This window comes from Myotis nattereri (genome assembly GCF_964212035.1).
Source record: "Myotis nattereri genome assembly, chromosome: 10".
Classification (NCBI taxonomy): Eukaryota; Metazoa; Chordata; class Mammalia; order Chiroptera; family Vespertilionidae; genus Myotis; species Myotis nattereri.
The window spans coordinates 73,871,522-73,892,990 of record NC_138085.1 but is presented as its reverse complement, the minus strand read 5'-3'; the positions used below and the strand labels follow the sequence as shown (position 1 = coordinate 73,892,990).

The 21,469-nt window shown below is 45.8% G+C and overlaps 3 protein-coding genes across 5 annotated transcripts in view; 1 reads left to right on the top strand and 2 right to left on the bottom strand.

The window, feature by feature from the left end:
- Window positions 1-2,516: 2,516 nt before the first annotated feature.
- Window positions 2,517-5,030, bottom strand: PTRHD1 (peptidyl-tRNA hydrolase domain containing 1; the record flags this gene model as incomplete). Its single annotated transcript, XM_081101288.1, has 2 exons — window positions 2,517-3,276; window positions 4,779-5,030. The coding sequence occupies 2 exons, from the start codon at window positions 5,028-5,030 to the stop codon at window positions 3,106-3,108; spliced, it is 423 nt and encodes a 140-aa protein (XP_080957414.1). The 3' UTR covers window positions 2,517-3,105.
- A 32-nt stretch (window positions 5,031-5,062) lies between these two features.
- Window positions 5,063-20,117, top strand: CENPO (centromere protein O; the record flags this gene model as incomplete). The annotated part of the gene is made up of 7 exons (XM_081100798.1): window positions 5,063-5,171; window positions 7,120-7,283; window positions 9,955-10,060; window positions 10,739-10,998; window positions 11,934-12,105; window positions 13,018-13,184; window positions 18,517-20,117. 6 exons carry the CDS (start codon window positions 5,063-5,065, stop codon window positions 13,152-13,154), a joined length of 948 nt encoding a protein of 315 aa, XP_080956924.1. The 3' UTR covers window positions 13,155-13,184; window positions 18,517-20,117.
- Window positions 14,151-21,469, bottom strand: part of ADCY3 (adenylate cyclase 3) — a gene marked incomplete at its 5' end in the record, with an annotated part of 49,072 nt that continues 41,753 nt past the window's right edge. For all 3 annotated transcript variants that reach the window (XM_081101282.1, XM_081101283.1, XM_081101284.1), the window contains 7 exons: window positions 14,151-15,059; window positions 15,271-15,395; window positions 16,107-16,230; window positions 17,098-17,217; window positions 17,904-18,050; window positions 18,493-18,651; window positions 19,334-19,415. In XM_081101282.1, the coding sequence (XP_080957408.1) occupies window positions 14,877-15,059; window positions 15,271-15,395; window positions 16,107-16,230; window positions 17,098-17,217; window positions 17,904-18,050; window positions 18,493-18,651; window positions 19,334-19,415 (940 nt within the window). In that variant the 3' untranslated portion in view covers window positions 14,151-14,876. The remainder of the gene's footprint in view (window positions 15,060-15,270; window positions 15,396-16,106; window positions 16,231-17,097; window positions 17,218-17,903; window positions 18,051-18,492; window positions 18,652-19,333; window positions 19,416-21,469) is intronic.

Below are 21,469 nucleotides of genomic sequence, written 5' to 3'. Positions count from 1 at the left end.
TTGTGAGGCAATGGTAGCCAAGGGCAGTGGTTCTCACCCATTTTTCCAAACACCTTTGCATCAGTAACAATGGTTCACTATTGCCAAGATTCTCAACCAGGTAGCACAGTACACACCCTAAGGAAGGAATCTCAGAATCTGTGCAGAAGATGTATATTGATTAAACAACACTAAAATGTGCTTTTAACAACCACTTCTAGAGAAGCCCTCTACTTTCTGTCAGCCCCATGAGAAGCAATGACCTAGCCAGGGGTGGGCAAACTTTTTGACTCGAGGGCCACAATGGGTTCTTAAACCGGACCGGAGGGCCAGAACAAAAGCATGGATGGAGTGTTTGTGTGAACTAATATAAATTCAAAGTAAACATTACATAAAAGGGTACGGTCTTTTTTTTTTTAGTTTTATTCATTTCAAACGGGCTGGATCCGGCCTGTGGGCCATAGTTTGCCCATGGCTGATAGACACTGATCCTCAACTTCATAAGGTCAGAAACTCATCCAGTGATAATTGGGCCTTAGGGTATTGAGACATACAACTCACAGTCACAGGAGGATGGTTCATAATCCAGAATGTCAATTAACCAACATAAAATGGAAGGCACAGCTTCCCAGTGCTTGAACTACTTACAACCACCTTCTGGTATCTAGATGATCACCAAATAGGTAACCCACTATGAGAGGTTAAGGAAGACTGGACTGACAAAACACTGACTTTGATCTTGGGCAGGTCAAAGCTTTTCTGAATCTGTAAACTTGAGACAAGACCACCTGCATCATAAAGCTTGACTAGCACATATGGACACAGTTAATTTTTTTTTTTAATCCTCACCTGAGAATATTTTTCCACTGATTTTTAGAGAGAGGGAAGGACAGAGAGCAATATCGATGTGAGAGAAACACATCGATTGGTTGCCTTCTGCATGAGCCCCGACCTGGGCCTGGGCCAGGGAGGACCCTGCAACAGAGGTACATACCTGTAACTGGAATCGAACCTGGGACTCTCTGGTCCACAGGCTGACTATCCACTGAGCCAAACCGGCCAGGGCTGGACATGGTTAACTTTATTATTTTTTTTTTTATATTTCAGAGTATAATTTTATTTTAAACTATTTTATTATATAGATATACATTTACTTATTTATGTTAATCCTCACCCAAAGATTTTTTTCCATTGATTTTTTTTTTTAGAGAGAGTAGGTGAGGGAGTGGGGAGAGAGAGAGAAAGACAGAGATAAACATACTGATTGGTTGCCTCCCGTACGTGATCCAAACTGGGCCTGGGATCAAACCTGAAACCCAGGTACGTGCCCTTGACTGGGAATAGAACCCACAACCCTTTGGCGTGAGGGCGGATTCTCTAACCACTGAGCACACCGGCCAGGGCTGCAAAAGGCATTGAGAGACCTCTTCCCTGCTCCTTCTCGAGCGAACTGCTGTCCGCAGTTCCTGGGTAGCCTTCTGGACATGTTCTGTGTGCGTGGGAGCCCGTGTTTGAAAAACGTGAAGAACCCAAATAATCATAATAGCTCCTGCGTGTCCAGTGTTCACGAGGGGCCAGGCTTGCCGATGGTGCTCATTCCTGTCTCTGACCCGCATCTCTCGGACACCATCCGCGTCCAGAATCAACTTGGCAAGACGCTGCAGAAGCAGCCTGGTGAGTTGTGGGGCCACGTGGGTAAACATCTGCCACCGCCTCCGTCGGTCTGCCTGGTTCCTACAGGACCCTCCCTGGTGCTGGGGTCCAACCCCAGCAGGTCCAGGGTCCCCAAAGGTGTGGATGGAGTCTGTGAAGAAGGAATGACACAGAGACAGCGTTCAGTTGATCAAGAGCCTAGCCAGGATCTCTAGCCAAGTTCTGGTCAGGATCTCCAGCGAAGTTCTGGTTAGGATCTCCAGCCAGATTCTGTGTCCATGTTCTCTTGCTAGGTTCTCCAGCCAGGTTCTCCAGGTTCTCCAGCCAGGTTCTGTAGCCATGTTCCCTCGCTAGGTTCTCCAGCCAGGTTCTGTCCAGGTTCTCCAGCCAGGTTCAGTCACCAGGTTCTAGTCAGGTTCTCTTGCCATGTTCTATCCAGGTTCTGTAGCCAGGTTCTGTCTCTAGGTTCTTCAGCCATGTTCTCTCGCTAGGTTCTGTCTCTACGTTCTGTGGCCAGTTTCTGTCCAGGATCTTTTGCCATGTTCTCTCACTAGGTTCTGTCTCTAGGTTCTGTCTCCAGTTTCTATCCAGGATCTTTTGCCATGTTCTCTCTCTCTAAGTTCTGTCTCTAGGTTCTGTCTCCAGTTTCTGTCCAGGATCTTTTGCCATGCTCTCTCCAGCAAAGTTCTTCTGTCTCTAGGTTCTGTGTCTAGGTTCTGTGGCCAGTTTCTGTCCAGGATCTTTTGCCATGTTCTCTCCAGCGAAGTTCTTCTGTCTCTAGGTTCTGTGTAGGTTCTGTGTCTAGGTTCTGTGACATGGTTAACTTTAAAACGTTTTTACATATAAGGAACTTACAAAGCAGAGGAGATTCTTTTTTTTTTTTTAATTAAATCTTTATTGCTCAGATTATTACATTTGTTCCTCTTTTTTTCCCCCATAACTCCCCTCCACCCAGTTCCCACCCCATCCTCCTCCCTCACTCCCCACCCACTGTCCTCATCCATAGGTGCACGATTTTTGTCCAGTCCAGAGGAGATTCTTGTCAAAGATTTATCACCTATTCCAGGGCTTGCAGCACAATTTTTGCTCTATTGAAAAATACTTTTTTTTTTTTTTGGTAAAATTGGAATGCAAAGCCAGATATAGTGGAAGAACTCTATTATTCCTAACAAAAATGGAAAGGCATTTTCTTGACCCCTGTATGAGTCTAACCAAATCTTCTATTTGAGCAATGACCCATAAATAACATTGCTGTTCACCTACTTTCCCCATCTGAACTTACGAAAAATAAGAGAAAGTACTTACTAATGACAACTTTAATGTGAACATGTGTTTAACCCTCCAGAAAGTGTCATAAATTACAGGGAAGAGCAAGTTGCCATTGAATGGAGTACATGAGGCTTAGGAATGGATGGCATGCAGTTTCTGGATCCAGCTGACACTCAAATGTATCAAAGCAATTCATAACATCAGTCACTTGAACAATCGGAACTTCTTCAAGCACTGATTCACTTCTTCCTTGGGGTAGGGGCGGAGTGCAATGCAAGTGGCGACATTCTCTGGCTGCTCCAGCCATAGCATGTGGTCGATGTTCTTCTCCTGCAGCGTCCCAGCCAGCTCCTTTAGGGTGGCCTCATCTGGGGCCTACAAGAAGCAGAACGTAGAACATCGATGGAATAGCCCATTGAGGGAGTGTCAAGTCAACGGGAAGAAATATGGGGAGGAGGAGGTTCCCCTGAACTGAAAGTGGAGGAACGGATCTCCCTAAGGGGCTGTGGAGCATGTCTCCAGAAGTAAGAGCTTCCTTGCTCCATTTTTCATTCACTCTCTGGAGGACATTAGATAAATTGCCTGGGGGCTGGGGAGGAAGGGAGAGGCTTAGTATTTCTGTTGAGAAAATGGAGATTTTTCTCTTCCTTCTTGAAATGCTGCAAGCATTGTCAGTAATGATGCTCTAGACCAGCGGTTCTCAACCTGTGGGTCGCGACCCCTTTGGTGGTCAAACGACCCTTTCACAGGGGTCGCCTAAGACCATCCTGCATATCAGATATTTACATGATGATTCATAACAGTAGCAACATGACAGTTATGAAGTAGCAACAAAAATAATTTTATGGTTGGGTCGCAACATGAGGAACTGTATTTAAAGGGCCAGAAGGTTGAGAACCACTGCTCTATACATTTTCTAGTCCCCTTGTGGCTGGTGCCCAAATAGCGCTCCCTAATCCTTCAGCCAGCTCTTCAGCAGAAATTACGAAGGGTAAGGAAGGGTAGGATCTGTTTGGCCATCTGCAAAAAGGGCCTTCCCACTATATTACACCCCTGGTGCTTGTGACGCTGGGTTCAATGTGCACTAGGGTTCACCTTTATTTTCAAGTAATTTGGCGTCATGTCCAGGTCAACGCTTCCGTTTCACTGGCAATAAGAAATCCCGAGTCCTTATCCTGGTCGGTTTTGCGGGAAGGGAGGGTAACAATTTCATCCGGGCGGCGGCATTAAAAGGCCGGCCCAGTGCACTGGTGGGAAGGCGGGTGTCTGCAGCCTCCTCTCGCACAGGTATCACTAAGACGGCCGCAGGGGAGACCAGAGCGGTGAGAGCCCATTTAATAACGGACCCCAAGTCCCCTTTTCATTGTCAGGCCCTCCACAGCCAAGGGAAGACTCTCTGAGTCAGTGGTTCTCAACCTTCCTAATGCCGCGACCCTTTAATACAGTTCCTCATGTTGTGGTGACCCCCAACCATAAAATTATTTTTGTTGCTACTTCATAACTGTCATTTTGCTACTGTTAGGAATCGTCACGTAAATATCTGATATGCAGGATGTATTTTCATTGTTACAAATTGAACATAACTAAAGCACAGTGATTAATCACAAAAACAATATGTAATTATGTATGTTTTCCAATGGTCTTAGGCAACCCCTGTGAAAGGGTCGTTCGACCCCCAAAGGGGTCGTGACCCACAGGTTGAGAACCGCTGCTCTGAGTAAATAGCTCAAGTGACCCCAGAACCGTCCCCAAATCTTAGATGCTAAAGACTCCTCCCACTAACGCCGTCCCCCAACACGGACTCAAGGCCACACCCACTTCCGGTCTCGACTCCCTCAGCGCCCCTCCTCCCGCACCCTCCGGGCCCGGTGCCTCACCTCAAGGACCACCTTGCGCATGCGCCCCAGCTCCCGGAGGTAGGCCACAGTGTGCGGGTGGTCTCGGTGAACGTGCAAGGCCGCGGTGGCTGCGTGGCAAGCCTGCGCTACCAGTGCGCCCGCGGGCCAGGAGAATGGAGCCTGCGATAGATCCTTTCGTAACACCAAATACTGTACCAAGACCGGCGGCTCCGCGCTGGGTGTCGCCATATTCCTGCCCAGCAGGAAAGCCTGACCTAGTCCGCGGTGCATGCTGGGATCAGGGAGGGGCCCTGAGCGCGGCCATGTTTTTGTACGGAGGCTGCGCAAAGCATGCTGGGTCCGAGTGGCTGGGTTTTGAAGGCGAGGATGGCGGGAACTCGTCCCTGGGCTGCGTGAGCCCGAGGAGCGGAGGTAAGGGAGGAGGTGAGGGGAAATAAGGTTCGGGCCGGTGGCTGGGTGGAAGGCTACGTGGCCCTTCGCAGCTCCTGGCGTGTGGAAGGCGAACCCGCCGAGCCGGAGGGCCTGTGCCCCCGGGAGCGCTCAGGGCGGGCGAGTTGGAGTGGACGCGGGCTGCTGGCGCCCGGGGGAAGGGCGGGCGGGGAAGGGGAGTCCTGGCAGTGACCCTTGGGGTGTTGGTCTACCGTCTAGGTTTTTCCGGAGGTGGCTAGATGTGACTTCCTTGCCATTTTTTCCTGTGTCGGCGCGGAAATCTAGGCTCTTGCTGCCGGCGCTTGGACCGCTCCCGGGGAAGGCTGGTGCATTCGGAAACCTGAGCGGATGGAGCCGGCGAGCACTTCCAGTCCGGAGGGCGGGTCCGGGGCAGGTATTCAAGCGGCGGTCTCTATCCCTTCGCGGCTGCTGCCGGAGCTGGCCGCCCCCCCCCTCCTCTCCTGTCTGCCCCGTCGGGGAGCGGAACAGTGGACGGCACTGGGCACGCACACCCCCTTGCGCCGCACAGGTCCCGTGGTTTTTACAATTTGAAGGCAAAACCCCCACCTGCAAAAAGGTGGGACTCGCCGTATTGCCGGCCTGGGGGACAAGCGGCAAGATCATCAGGGCACCATTAACTTCACATGTTCCTAGGCTCTGGCCCCTTTTACACCGGTCGTTTGCATTCATCATGTGCAGTGTCTCTTTCCAGGGCCACAGTTCTAGCCAGCGAGGTCTCCCTCTCTCTTCCCGGGATTTCGGGGGGGCCCTTTATGCATGACTCCGTGGGAGGGGCGGTGCCGGGCGGGGGCTTTGGCATCGGTGAGAGCTGGGTTGGGGTCCCGGCTCTGCCGCTGCAAACGCTGTGGCCTCGGGCAGGTTATTTTCCCTTTCTCCGCTTCCGTTTTTTACCTGGAAAATGGAGGTGAAGAGCAGCATGTGGTAGTGTTGTGGGTACTAGATAATTCTTTTCTGTTTCTTACGGAAAGCATTTCACACACACACACACACACACACATATGTATATGTATATGTATATGACATATTCAATAAATGCTTTGATTCTTTACATGTTTTGCAAGGAAATAACCTAGCACATGTGTGTTAATACGTAGGAAGAGTTCAGCAGATGCTTTATTGGAGTTGATTATGAAAATACGACCTTTACGGTGCAGGCATCCCTCAGATATTCCGGGTTCAGTTCTAGAGCGCTGCCATGAAGTCAGAATCTGTTCACTGGTGTGGGATGTTGCTTTCAGTTTGTAAAAAAAACCAACAAAAAACCACACACACACACACACACACACACACCCAACACTGTACTGGGAAGGGCAGTAAAGGACGCCCCGTACAACCAGGTGCGCTGGTTTTGGTCCTTAGTCCATCTCTAGGGAACTGACATTTGCCTCTGAGTTTCTGTCCAGCAGGGAGCGTGTTTTCCTCTCTAATATTTGTGGACCGTTCTCTTAGTTTGTGCTGTTATGGTCCTGTACTAATATTTTTCAGAGCTTCAAAGAATTATGCTTTAGCACTTTGGGGAAACATGCATAAAAACCAATTTAAGAAACAGTTCTACATTTTGAAAAACAGTTTCTGAGCCAGTGAATTGGGTGACTGTTTTCCGCTGGGTTATCATCACCACGGATAGCTGAGATTAGCTATATTCAGAGAATGTTCTTTTTTGGACGTTGTCCTGGTTAGGGACTGCTTGCTTGTACATCAGTGTTCAGGCTAAGAGGCTGATGATCTTTGGTTTCTGTTGTCAGTTCTTCTGGTTTTATCAATTGGGGCCAATGTCTAACAATTAACTAGCCACAAAGTTCTGAAAAAAAAGGGGGGGGGGGTCACCCTTTATTCTTCCCTGCAATGCTTTCTGCTGCCAGAATTGGAAATCCTTGGCTTCTTGAGAAATTCTCTCTGCTTTCTTCAGGTGTGCTCGCTCACTTGGAAAGACTAGAGGCTAAATCCCGTAAAAAATTCGAAGAGCCACAGGGAGCAGAGAGCGCTCTTGGAAACAAGATTCGTAACCTGAGGAGTCTGCGAGATAAACTGAGGGCGGAAGTGAACCAGCGTCAGGCCAGGGTGAGTAGGAGGGTGACTGTTGGCAGGCTTCCCTGGTGTGTCAAGAGCATGACCTGGGAATTCGAAAATCTGTATAATGTGATTTACCTGTGATCTTACTGGATTGATTTCAGTCCTTGATCCCTCATCAAACCTGTAGGTCTCGGCTGATATCAACATCAACTAACAATTCTCAGGCATTACCGATGGCCCCACAGGTTCTAAAACCTGCCCTCTGACATGAACCTGTGGCCCAGTCTCAGCCTGACTTGAGTCATTGGTACCGTGTCATTAGAGCCATTTTTCTGTTGCCCAGACTTGAAGCCTCACAGGAAACACTGACTCTTTCCTCTTTTCAGTTTTCTATCTAGCCCAGGTCCAGCCAGCAAGAACTCGCAAATTTTCTTTTAGGTAGTCTTTGTGCTTCCTCCTCTTCCTTCTCCACTCTATTGCAGTAACTCGAGTATTATCCACATCCGCTGTAAATGTGTATCAGGTGATTTGGATGCCGGGATTGTCACAATAGTCTGCTAGCTGGTTCTCTTCTCTAGTATTTTACTCCTCCAGTAAATCCTACACAGCCAAGAAAATGCTTTCATAACACACTGTCGTTTCCTTGCTCAAAACCTTCACTAACCATTCATTGCCCATGGTTATGGTCAGCCTTCTTTTTCTCACCTTCCCACCTCTCTTCCATTGCCCTCTTTACTCGCTTCTCTCTCTCCCTCCCTCCCTTCACTTTTTTATTACAGTAAAATATATCTGTAAATATATATAAAGAGCACAAATCTGCAGAACCTTTTACAAAGTGAACACACCCTGTACCACACAGATCAAAGCAGAGAATATTATCATTGCCCTGAGTCTCCCTCTTGTATCCTTCTAGTCATTTTCCTCAAGGTACCCACTGTTCTGATTTCTGACATCACACGTTGGTTTTACCTGTTTGTGAACTTCATATAATTGTTAAAATTATAAAATTCATGTCTTCTTTAGCTGAATATTATGTCTGTGAGATTCATGTTGTTGCATGTAATGGCCATTCTTTTTTATTGCTGTATAGTAATATGTTATGAATATCCCACAATTAATTTAGCTGTTGTACTGTTGGTGACATTTGGGTTATTGGGGCTGTTTCACTTTGGGTCTATTAAGAATAATGCTGCTGCTCTGACCAGTGTGGCTCGATTGGTTGGAGCATCCGGTGCACCAAGGGATTACAGGTTTGGTTCTTGATCAGGTTCTGGGTTTGATCCCCAGTTGGGGCGTGTACTGGAAGCAATCCATAGATGTTTCTTGCATTAATGTTTCTCTCTCTCCCTCTCCATTCTTCTCTCTAAAATCAATTAAAACACACACACACACACACACACACACATTCTCAGGTGACAGTTTAAAAGAAGAATGCTGCTATGAATATCCTTGTTCCTGTGTTTTGGTCTAAAAATATACACTTTTCTATTAGGTATGGATTTGGTAGAATTTCTGGGTCACGGGTATGCATATTAGCTTTAGTAAATACTGCCAAACAGCTTTTGAAAGTGATTGCACCAGTTTTACATTCCTAGCAATATTGAATAAGCTTTCCATTGTTTTGCATCTTTATCTATAGTTGATATTGTTGGTTTTAAAAATTTGACATTCTGGTGGGAGTATAATAGTATCTCATTGTGGATTAATTTGCATTTGCCTAATAAGTAATGATGTTAAGTACCTGTATTAGACACTTCAGAGTCTTCTTTTGTAAAGTATGCTTTTCAAGGCTTTTGCAAAAATTTTATTGGGTTGTCTACCTCTTTAAATTGTAGAATTTTTTACATATTTTGGATATGAATTCTTTGGTATATGTTTTACAAATCTTCTCTTACATTATAGCTTGCCTTTTCATTCTCTGATGGGGTCTCGTGATGAAAGCCTCTGTTTTAATGAAGTTTGATTTAGGAATCTAATTTTATGCTTACCACTCTTTGCCTGGAGGGTACCTTGCCTGCAGAATGTTGGGTTCCCTTCTTGATGGGATCTTGGCCCATAGAAAGGCTGCTTTGGTAACCTTGGCCTCGTTTTTTGTCTTAGTGAGACTGCTACACAGTCTGGCCTATAGCTTTCTATTTGACTCATATGCCTTGTGATACAAATCAAATGTTCTGAGGGGGGAGCTGCAGGGAAAGCCCAGCTAAGCTCAGAGCATGTATCTTTAACCTTCAGTCTGGCTATTTTGGTGGTTCTGTAGTGCCTTCAGACCATTTTATTTATTTGCTTGTATGTTTGCTTGCTTAGTTTTAGAACTGCTTTTGAGGGGAACCTGCTATGTAGTTCTCAGAGGGAGCGCCAGTCTGAGACTATCTATTGGGCCATTGCTCTAAGTGTACATCCTGGAGTCAGTATTTCTTATCCTGGCACTTGAGAGCTTGCTGATCCAAACCAACTGTCCAGCTTTGCCTCTTTGCAACTTACCCTGTGTTCACGCCAGACTTTTCTTCACACCCTTTTCTTTAGCCTCTCACAATACTCTTTAGGCCAGCACGATCCTAGCACTGTGACCCATGAGATTCTTCCTCTACTATGAATTCATAGCACTGGTAGACCACTGTAGCATTTCTTCATTCATTGTGTAATATACATCCTATTCAGCTTTATTCCAGTTCGATGCAAGCAGAGACTGTGTTATGCCCCTTTGTACCATCTGATTTGTATCTTTCAGGTAGAAGCCAGTGTAGAACCTGACCAAACATTTGAGGTCAGTGAGCAAGAAGTTTTGGAAAGAAAACGAGAAAATGTGAAATCCATTCTGCAAGCATATCGTTTTACAGGTATACCTTTTTCTAAACTTTTTCAGTCTGGGTCTCTTGTCTCTACTGAGTTAGTTTGCTAGTTGTATTATTAGTCATGGACTTACTCCTTGAGCATTGGTTTTGCCCCCTCAATATACACAAAAAACTGGCATAGTATTTGTAGGCATCTTTACCTACAATATTGGCCTCTTTGTGCAGCAGATTGATTAGTAGCTGGTTTCAACTGTTCATTTTAGCTGTTCAGTGTGTGCCAGATCCTGTACTAGAATTTTCTTTACTTCTGGCTTGCTTTATGCCACTGGTCAAATAGCTTGAGCCCCTCAAGTCTCTGTTTCACCATTAATATGGGGGTTTAGTCTCATTATCTATGTCACAAGAGGAGTGTGGGGAGAACTGGGTACTACCATAAATTATTTAACACTCAGAATAAAAGAGAATAGGTAAATTGAAATTTTCAAAATCTCTTCCTCAATAATTGCTATTTAGGATTTTTCTTTTTCCCACCATCCCATGGTTTTAACTCAAAGTGAGAATTAATGAGGGGAAAGAGTCTATGATAGTCATTCATTCAATAAACACTTGAGTACACACTATACGTGTGGTGCTAGGTGGTGCTGGAGCAACTGGTATGATCAGATGAGTAAGGTACTAACTTTGCCTGACATCTGTTGAGGGGTGTTGTCTTGTTTGTCTCAGGGCTCAGTGGGAAACTGACCAGCCGAGGAGTCTGTGTTTCCATCAGCACTGCTTTTGAGGGGAACCTGCTGGATTCCTATTTTGTGGATCTTGTCATACAGAAACCACTTCGGATACATCACCATTCGATTCCAGTCTTCATTCCCCTGGAGGAGATAGCTGCAAAATACCTACAGAGTAATATTCAGCACTTCCTGTTCAGTCTCTGCGAATACCTAAATGCTTACTCTGGAAGGAAGTATCAAGCAGATCAACTTCAGGTATCTGTCTGGAATCTTCTATGGCATTTGATGAGCCCAAGTTAGACTTAAAAGGGACGAAAAAGAGTCAAGTTGTTTTTTTAATGTTTCATAACTGAGTTAGAATTAGAAGTTTGACTATTATCCTTCTAATACTTGGTTTATTATTTATATACAAGCTATTTCCTACTCTCTTACCTGTTGAAACTCTGGATGATGTTGAAGCATGAATACTGGTTAAGGAGTTATTCACGCCTCAGTAGTGATCTTCAAACTTCTATATTTGACCCTTTCTTCCCATCACAAAATAGAGTACAGTTGCTATACTGTTAATTCAACAGGGATTGATAGAGTACTTACTATGTGCCAAGTGCCTTGCTGAATTGAGTATAAATGCAAAGCAGAATAATGATTTCTGAAATATCAGAGGAATACTGTCTATCTTTGCCTGAACTCCTCCCTACTTTCTTAGGATTGCAATTGAGCCTGGGGTTGGGTTAAAAAACAAAACAAAAGAACAGGCAAGAATGAATGCAATAGGGAATAAGTGACTCTTATAAACTTAGTATTTCCCTCACCATGCATTTGGAATGACACTGAAGCTCCTGGTTGTCATTTGATAAACTGGTATGTATATGCAGACAGAAAGCATCTTAGCCCTATATATGATGTCAACGAAATTCTTGGCAGAAATAGTATCCCTCCCCCCCCCCCCCCCCCGGCCGTTTACTTAAGTGCCCCTGCAGGTCTGCCTAGGCTTCCTCTGACACTTAGTTATCCTATAATCTCTATCATTAGTCCTTTTTACAGGCCTTTCTCTGTCCTTTATTTATCTGGAATCTAATTAACGGGGCCCTATTTTTGGTAGTCAGTGTTTGCAGTGTCACAGCCACTCACTGCTTTTAGAGCTGTAATTGTCTATACTTTGTGTCTGTTTTGATCCCCGCCTCCATTAGAGTGACTTTGCAGCCTTTCTGGCTGGGCCCTTGCAGAGAAACTCACTGTGCAACCTGCTATCATTTACTTACAAAGCGGAGCCGAGTGGCCAGTCCTTCCCATTTTGTGCGAGACTGCTATATAAGGACATCACAAGAACCCTTCCAACTGACGTCACTGTTACTTATCAAGGTAAGAGGAAGGGTGCCTCAGTGGAGAAATTATATAACAAGCTCTGGGTTACTGAAGTTGAGTGAAACAGGGTAAAATAGGCAGAATACATGAGTTGGACCTCTTGAGACACTTTCTTCTGTTTATATACCATAAAGCAGAAAAATGTGAAGACTATTTTATTTGTTTCTACTAATTTTTCCTTTTCTCTTTGTAAGTAATAAACATAATCATCATCATTTTCCCTCCTACTTTGCTCCTTCCAAATCAGCTAGTGTTCTTTCAGCTTATAATTTGTTTTCATTGAAGATTGCTCTTGAAGAGACAGCTAATGAGGCTGAGTCATAGGGCCAGAGTGGTGCAGAGAGCCAAATGGACATGAAAAGTCATTATACATTGAGCTTTCTAGAGACTATTCAGTAAATGGGATTTTTTTCAGAACTGACTGAGATTTTTGTGCATGTGTATGTCTGACTTTGTTTCAGTTAAGTGTACCATAGTAATGTACATGGGCAGTAATGAAAAATAAGAAAATGTTTTAGGAGGCAAGAATTTCGAAGCTGCCACAGGTTTTATACCATAGGTATTTTTTTAATCTTCACCCAAGGACATGCTTATTAATTTTAGAGAGAGGGGAACATTGATGGGAAAGAGAACAATATACCTTCCACATGTGACCGCACCAGGGATTGAACCTGCAGCCTTTCAGTGTACAGGACGATGCTTCAACCAACTGAGCCACACCAGTCAGGGCACCATAGGTTTTCGTTTCCCTTCTAAGTTCCCCATCTCAAAATTGGCATTGGTGTAATTAGAGCCAGCCTCTCGGCTCCAGACCAAAAAATAAGTTACCTAGGTCCAGACTATCAGTGATGACCCAGGTTCTGATTCTCCCAAGTGCACTGGTGAGACTGATAGAAGCTGTCCTTTTAGGAATGGATGCATTGTCCACCTCCTGGGAAGAACAGCGAGCTTCCCATGAAAACCTGTTCTGTACAAAGCCCCTTCATCAAGTGTTTGCTTCATTTGCAAGAAGAGAAGAAAAGCTGGATATGAACCTGCTCTACTAGAATATTCTTTGCATTGAGAACACATCAAAAGTGAGTAAACAAGTACTGGACACAGTCCCAGGCAAGGTCATGGGACTGAAAACTGTTGAAAGGCTCAGACTCCTTACAATGGAGACAGATACCCACCTCTTCAGGATGCTGAAGGTGCAAGTTTGAGTCTAGACATTGGCAATTTTGGACAATTCTCCACAATTGCCTGGTCAGTTGTTAAAGGCTCAAGACCATCCCATCTGTTCTTAGAGATAGTGATTTGTCCATACGTTTTAGTTGAAAATCAAACTGGGTTGTAGGGCAATCGAAGGCATTTTGTGAAAGAGAAGTATATACTATTCAACCAGAGTATTTCTAACTTTTATAAGAGCTTTAATTCCATCTCATTTTCCTAAAGGAAGTTCTTAGAACATTCTGTTCATATGAGATGAATCTTATAGTTAAGAAGGGACATGTGTTTAGTCTTTGGTTTAGAGCAGCATATTCTAGACCACTGCCTTTGAAGAAGGTGGTGTGAGAAAGTACTATGGATAAAGTAATCAGGGTTCTATGTCTCGTTTTGTTTCCTAAAACATCCGGGTAGAAAGCATGGTCAGAAGTCTGCTCATAAGGGGAAGCAGACCTTTCCTCCATCTGCTGGTCTGATAACCAGGGCCTTGGATCTGCTGGCACTTTCTTTGGTTTAAGGGAGTATGTGTAGGGCCAGGTTCTGCCATTTCAGGTCCTGTCCCGCTTTGGCCAGTCACAAATAGGCATCATTACTACCCAAGCCCCACTCACTCTAAAATGATCACTTCCTAGACCTGGTGACCAGGAAGTAACCGTACAGGTGTGGGAGCACCAGCTGGGAGGAGCCCGCAGTGGTCAGTCAGGACCACCATTTAGAGGAAAGCACCTAAAAAGTAAGAGATGTCTTAGTTCAAGCTCTTGTGCCTTCCAGGAAGGTAGTTACCAAAAAGCACTTCTCTGAGGAGAGGTCTTAACAGGATTTTCACAATGATCACATTCAAGTTGAAGAAAACTTTTAATAAAACAGTCTTATTCTTTATCAATACCTGTAAATTCTCTTTTAAAGCAGTAGCAAAGGCGACTGTAGCAAGAGCTCAAAAGGCAAGGCAATATCGGAAAGTGTTTGTTAACAGAAAGTTAAAAATATAAATGTAGATCTGTTGATATATTTTTCTTTCAGAAGTAAATTCCCTTTCCCTCCCACCAGGTGAAAGGAAATATTGCACTTTCTGCTCCCATGACTAAGGTGACGGGTTCCAGAAGAACCTTTCAAGGTTGTCAGGACAGGGCCCTTTGACCTAACTCAGGTCACACAGAGACAGGTCTCCAGCTGGTGCTCTCTTCAGAATGAAAAGCACAGCTTTCAAGTTATAGCTGGGAGCAGACATTCTCCAGCACAGTGGCCCTGCCACAGCTTCCCCTCCAGCTGAGCTCCCGCCTCTGATACATCCTGCTCACAGTGGCCATGGCCTCTGTGGGGGAAGAAGGGCTGGTCCAATGCTATGCCTAAGACCCTTACTCTGGGGGAGCTACAGGCACACTGAGGAATAAATAGTATGGCCACCCTCAGAGCCCACGAAATGAAGGCTTGAGGGGATTTTTAAATCTAAAGTCTATGTGAGTGTGCACTTCAGCAATTTGGGACTGTTGGGACTTAGTTATTTGTCCTTTCCCAAGGTCTTTGATTCCAAAAAATACATCCTCCCTGGGGCTAGCAGCCATTCAGGAGTTGTCTACTACCTGGTGGGGCAGGGTCACAGAAGAGCCATTCGGGAAGGCGGCTGGCTTATCACGCCCCTTCAAGAAAAAGGTTAGCAGCTCCCCCTTCCCTTTCACAAAGATGGGCCCCCGCCTCACAAAGCGAAAGCCGTACTCTCGAAGGATGGCTTGTGTTTCTTCTACCACCTGTAGAGGAAGCACAGAGCTTGGGGTTAGACAGTGAGCCTACACCGAGGCTACCCAGATGAGATCTCCATGTGGCCCACAGGTCCCAGTCACTCCTTGTACTCCATGCCCCAGAACACAGGTGCACTTTGCCAAGGGTCCTGTTTAGGCCAATGAGGAGACAGTGCACGGCAGAACACACTATTCCCTGCATCTGAGCACATGGACAGACCTGAATGTTACCCATGACCCCTGTGGACTCCATCCTGCTGGCGACGTTGACTGTATTGCCCCAGATGTCGTAGTGTGGTTTCCGGGCTCCAATGACCCCAGCCAGGACCCCTCCTTTGTTCATGCCTACGGTAGAGGCATAAAGTTCAGCATAGTTACACTTCTCAGAAGCTACTAGGTTCTCTCACAGAATTCACCACCTGACCTCTACCACAAAGCTATTCATATTTACCTGCCTTCACCAGGTACCTGGCAGACTGTTAGCCACCCCAATATGCTGATTAACAGTATGGAAGTTGCCAGTTTCTCTCTAACACGGACCTGGCACTTTAAGTCTCCTGTGATTTCATCAGGAGTGAGCCCCCAATTGTCTCCATTCCCATAAGGCAGGGGTTCTCAACCTTCTGGCCCTTTAAATACAGTTCCTCATGTTGTGACCCAACCATAAAATTATTTTCATTGCTACTTCATAACTGTAATGTTGCTACTGTGATGAATTGTAATGTAAATATCTGGTCTTAGGCGACCCCTGTGAAAGGGTCGTTCAACCGCCAAAGGCGTTGAGAACCGCTGCCATAGTGGGGAACAGATGACTAATTCTTAACAGACTGGACTGAAGTGAATAACCCCCTGAATAGGCATAGCCAGATTGAGAAGGACACTATCACTGTAAACACTGTGGGACAGGGATGGCTGGCCATCTAGAAGAGCCTGGACTAAAGGTCCTTCCAGCTCTGAGTAGGGGACCCTACCCCGTCTAAATGCGTCACATCTAAGCCTCTCCTCCCTCTTGGTGATTGCTGACTCCCCCGTGTCAGAAGGGAGCTAGAGCCTTACCTATGCGCAGCATGAAGTTGTTGAAGGACTGGTTGTTGATGTTTGTAAGCGTATCCTTCATGGCTAGTGCAAAGTCAGCCAGATCAGCCAGGTGCTGCCAGCGCTCCTTGTCTGACTTTTCCTCCTGTGCCAGGGAGCAGCAGTGAAAGCATCAGGAGCCACTCTGGGCCCACACCCGCAGCAGACTGTGCCACCCCTTCTTAACATTCTGGAGGTCAGTCCCTTCCCCTGGTTGATAAAGGCCTATCCTTCAGTTTTTCTCACAAAGGAATCAGGATCCTCTTTAGCACCCTCTGTCACTGTGACAGACTGGGCAGTGGTGGTGGGGAGGACAAACTGTACCTAACCCGTCTGCTGTATACCTGCTTAGGAGTCACATCTCTTCACCTAGTCCGAACCTGGTCTTAAACTTGGGATAGTTGTCTTTGTTTTAATTCCTAAACTAGATTATAAGCACTTGAGGGTTAGGCGTGTTCCTTTAACCTCATCCATAATAGGGAGGTGGCGGTTGTGATGTTTTAAGAACAGCCCTTGAGATGAGGGCCCCAACAGCTTTTCTCACCTCTGGTACCTAAATGGGCCTGGCTTCACAGGTCTGCTTTAACTTAACAGAATCATTCCCCGATGTGGATGTCTTCATGGTTCCATAATTGTGTAGATGGTTCTGTTGCCCAGCGCTTATGAGAGTATAGAAGGGAGCACAGCCACAGTTCCACAAAGCATCTTATGCCTGACTTAAGCCGGGGAACAGTCGTGGACTGCTGTGGGTGTGCTGTTATTTCTGCTCATTACACTTTCTCAGTAAACCCAGTTTTAAATTGGCTCAGTCCTAGTGGTGTGTGTCTGTACTGGTGCAAAGTGCCTTTGTACAACAGTGCTTAATGTTAGTTGCTCTTGTAACTCCTGGTTTCCCATGTGCTAAGTGTGGGCTGCCTCTTGCCTCAGGAGGCAGAGCCCTATCTCCTCTCTAGCCATTGAGGTGGTTAGGTACCTTGCTGGAGCTGGTAAAGCCGTTGGTGTTGACATCTGGGGTGACTCCAGAAGCTGCCATATAGGTACTGCCAATGGTTTTGATCTTGGTGATGACCCGGAATTTGGGATTGTCTAGAAGCTAAGACCAGTATTAAGGAAGAGAAAACTGTCAGCAGTCAATTGGGATTGATGAGCCAACTAAATGACAGGTTTGCCTGTTTGCAATTCCCCCACAAAACATCCAAGAGATGCTTTTCTATAAAAGCTTTGTTCTGCCTCTTATCTGCCATGTGATCCTAGGCAAACTTCTTGATTTCCTAAGCCTCAGTTTCTACAACCTTAACATTGGGATAAAATTGCCAATCTCCTAGGGAGCTGAACATATATGTAAAAACATTTCTCTTGATGTATGTTACCTAATAAATGTTTAATGAATCTGAATTTGAAGACAGGAGGAATCAGGAACCTTAGGATCTCTTTTTGGCCAGTCTTTATCCTGTGAAGTTGGAGGTGATTCCCCAGGCTCCCATCTCACCCCCTCAGACCCAACACTCCAAGCAGCTATAGAAGCCCATACATTACAGGGAGGGGATTATATAGGAAAATGTAGCCAGCTAGAGCAGAGGTGGGGAACCTTATCAACTTAAAAATTTGCCTGCTATATTTGGTCAAATGTTTAATTACTTCACCCCTAATGCCTTGGCAGAGCCAGACCAAGTAATTTTGCAGGCCAGACGTTCCCCACCCCTGAGCTAGAGTAACTCCAGTTTCTCTTGGACTTCTGCAGCCTGTCCTGAGATCAACTGAAACAAGATGAACACTCACAGAGTCAAAATCTGAGATGATCTCATTGAGGAAGCGCAGACACTCAATGCCACCATTATTGATGCTCTCCTCTGTGTAGAAGTCAGCAAAGTTGGGCAGGGAGGCAAACATGACTCCAATCTCATCATAAGACTGGCTATACAGCTCCTAAAAAGAGGCAGGGCCAAAGTGCTCAAAGACTGGTTAAATACTGTGCTACAGAAATGTCATCTTCCACACTGATAGGTGCACTCAGCTTGTTGGACACACACATCTCCCAGATTATCCTAACTCTGAATTGTTAGAAAGCTCTCATCACAACTAAATTAAAATTAAAAAAAAAAAACAACAGCTTCTCTAGTCCCTGTACAGCCCTAGCTGAGAGAAAGGGAGTGGGGAAGTGAGGCAGAAGCAGCATTCTATTTGAGCTCACAGCTGGCAAAAACGCAGGCTCCAGCCAAAGTTTCAGCTTCTGAAAAGGGCCTCACACCGGTGTGTGTGTCCCCAGAAACAGTGTCTGTAGCAGGCCTGGGCTCAGAGGTGCTCCCTAGCAGAAAGCCAGAAGACACAACCTCCTGGCTCCAGGCCACAGCACGAGGTCACCCCTCACCTCATCTCTCTTCTTGGACCCCAGGAAATGGCGTGCCACATGGTCGGGCAACATGTTGGTGACCAGGGCCTCATTCCAGCGTCGCATCTCGTAGACACGTTCCTTCTGGTCATGGACCTCAATCTTCCACAAGAACAGTGTCCGTGCGAGTTTTTCCACCTGCAGACACATGCCATTTGATGGGAAGATGAAAACTGGGAGGAAGACGGCGACATGGCAAGGGAAAGAAAAAGACCACCCAGAGCTGCAGTGAGGAGCCCAGCCTCTGTGGTTACAGCAGAGATCAAAGGCACCTTCTGGATGTGTGGCGTCTCCCGGGATCTAACTAGCTACAGGTCTGCCTTATGGATCTCCTAGTCCAGGGAGGAGTCCCATTTCCAGCTGGCCACGAAGTGGCTTGGGAAGGCTGTACTTCCCCTGGCCAACCACTGGGTGGTACTTGAGCTAACATGGAGCAGTAAGTCCCTTACTTCCCTGCCCGCTCTTTTTTTCCCTTTTAACCAAACAAAAAACTTCATCAGCTCTTTCCCTTTCTCTTCTGGCTCCGTGGTCAGTGTGTTAATGACCCCCCAGAGCCTGGGTGAATAAAGATCTGTAAGCCCCTGGCTTAGAGAATAGAGCTTTTACCCAGGCTCTGATGCCCCTCCCCCATGCTTCCTTCAGCATCCTGGAGTGGGTCAGAAGAGACCAGGAAAAGAATAAGGTGGTGGCTTGATAGGGTCACATGCCATATTGGGCAAAGGAAACCAGCATTCCTTATGAGGTTGGGTTCTCAGAGCGTACTACTCGGGCCCTGATGGGTTGTAAGCAAAATAGGAGAGAAGGGTGTGCAGGCACTCACGTGGCGGGAGAAGTAGTAGAAGCTCAGCATCATGACGAAGATCATCACTGTCATCGTGTACTTAGAAGGCACCAGGGGCAGCCTGCAGGGCAGAGAGTAATTCAACTGAAGGCACCCAGGCTGCTCTCCTAAAAGGTGTTTTATTCCAATGGGGATGCACTCTTTCCTGTCACCCTGGGTCCCAGAAATTCCTGGCTCCTTTAGCACCTTCACATTTACTGCCTCCCATTGGGCAACAGTGAAGCTTTCTTAGATCACTAAGAGCCAACCAATCCTGGCGCCTCCTGGCTGCACTTGGAATTTGCATCAGGGCTGCTCCCAGGTGTTTAATAAATACTGCATCATCTGATCCCAGAAGTAACTGTAAGCATGTAGGAGCTTGGAAAAAGGACAGACTACCATCACAGTAATGGCATTGGGGCACAATTTTGCCATGCTTTTTTATAACTATATATTTTTGCATGGAGCTATGTAATTCATTTTTATTACTGTATAGTATTCTGTTGCATGAATATACCACAACTTATATACCATTCACTATTTATATAATTTGGACAGTTTTCATTTGTTTTGAATGTTTGTGTGGCCATTATGAATTCTTGTACACATCCTGGGGCAAATATATGTACATGGATTTCTCTGAGAAATGTGTGTAGCAGTGGAATTGCTGGAATCTATGAGTTACCATTGTACTTGGTACTATCAGACTTCTTAATTCTTGCTAAACTGGTCTTTTGTTATGGTCTTAATTTGGATTTCCTGATTACTTAACACATTTCATACCACTCAGGAGTTTTCTCGTGTTTCGCGCGCCATCTGTTAAGGACCGCTCACGAGTGTTCTTGTTTTTCACGCCCATGGAAAAAGGAGCGAATCTAGATACTTACGTAAATTTTGTTTGGTCCCTCTTCATAGAGGAAAATGTTTTACGCAGTACCATACGTTAAAAAGGTACTAGGAACTTTAATTATTTGTTTTTGTAAAAAAAAATGTTATAATTATTGAAAAACAACACCTAAAGTGCATGATGATGATTTAAATAATGTGCAATTTGCCCAAAAACATGCGATCCCTGGCGTATGTCTTAGAGGTTTCTATGCGGTACGCAATGTGTTAAATGCCTTTCATTTATTAGTGGCCATTTAGATTTCTTCTTGTGTGAAGGACTATTTCAGAGTTCTCCCCATCTTCTACTCTTTTGTTAAAACTTACCTGATTGTAGTCAAGTCACTGAGTCACAACATTCTAAAACTTGAGAGCTAGAAGAGACCTTGGAGAGCTTCCTGTCCACTATCCTCTTAAAGAGATGAAACTGAGACTCAGGAAAAATGGGCTACCTGCTGCTCCACAAATCACTGTGACAGGTTAAGAATCCAAGTCTTCTAGGTCGAAGGCAGTGGTTTTTTTTCCTCCTTTTTCTGCTGTCTGTACTGCCAGCCCGTTAAATGCAGCACCATCCATTTCACTCCTCTCCCCCTCACCCCACCTCTAGACCACACTGTGGCTGTTCTCCAAGCTTCCCTCTGACTCAGGATGACCAGGCCCATACTAAAACCATTCCACCTCTGCCCCAGCCCTCCTAGAGAAACACACTAACTGCTCTACTCCAACATCCCAGGTCATGTGATGGCTGAGGTCGTAAGGCTCTGGCCATAGTATTCCCTGTCTCTAGAGTCTAGCCCAGGGGTGCGCAAACTTTTTGACTCGAGGGCCACAATGGGTTCTTAAACTGGACTCAGAAGAAGGAGCTGCGGCCGTGTTTCCCAACGTTGCCATGTTAACACTGCTGCTGGTGAAGGAGCGGAGGGGAGAGCAAGAGAACCCTCCGCTCTTTGGGCTCCGCGGGCCGGATAGAACAGCCAAACGGGCTGGATCCGGCCCGCGGGTCGTAGTTTGCCCACGGCTGCTCTAGAGTCTAGAGCAGCGGTTCTCAACCTGTGGGTCGCGACCCCTTTGGCGGTCGAACAACTCTTTCACAGGGGTCGCCTAAGACCATCCTGCATATCAGACATTTACATGACGATTCATAACAGTAGCAACATTACAGTTATGAAGTAGCAATGAAAATAATTTTATGGTTGGGTCACAACATGAGCAACTGTATTTAAAGGGCCAGAAGGTTGAGAACCACTGGTC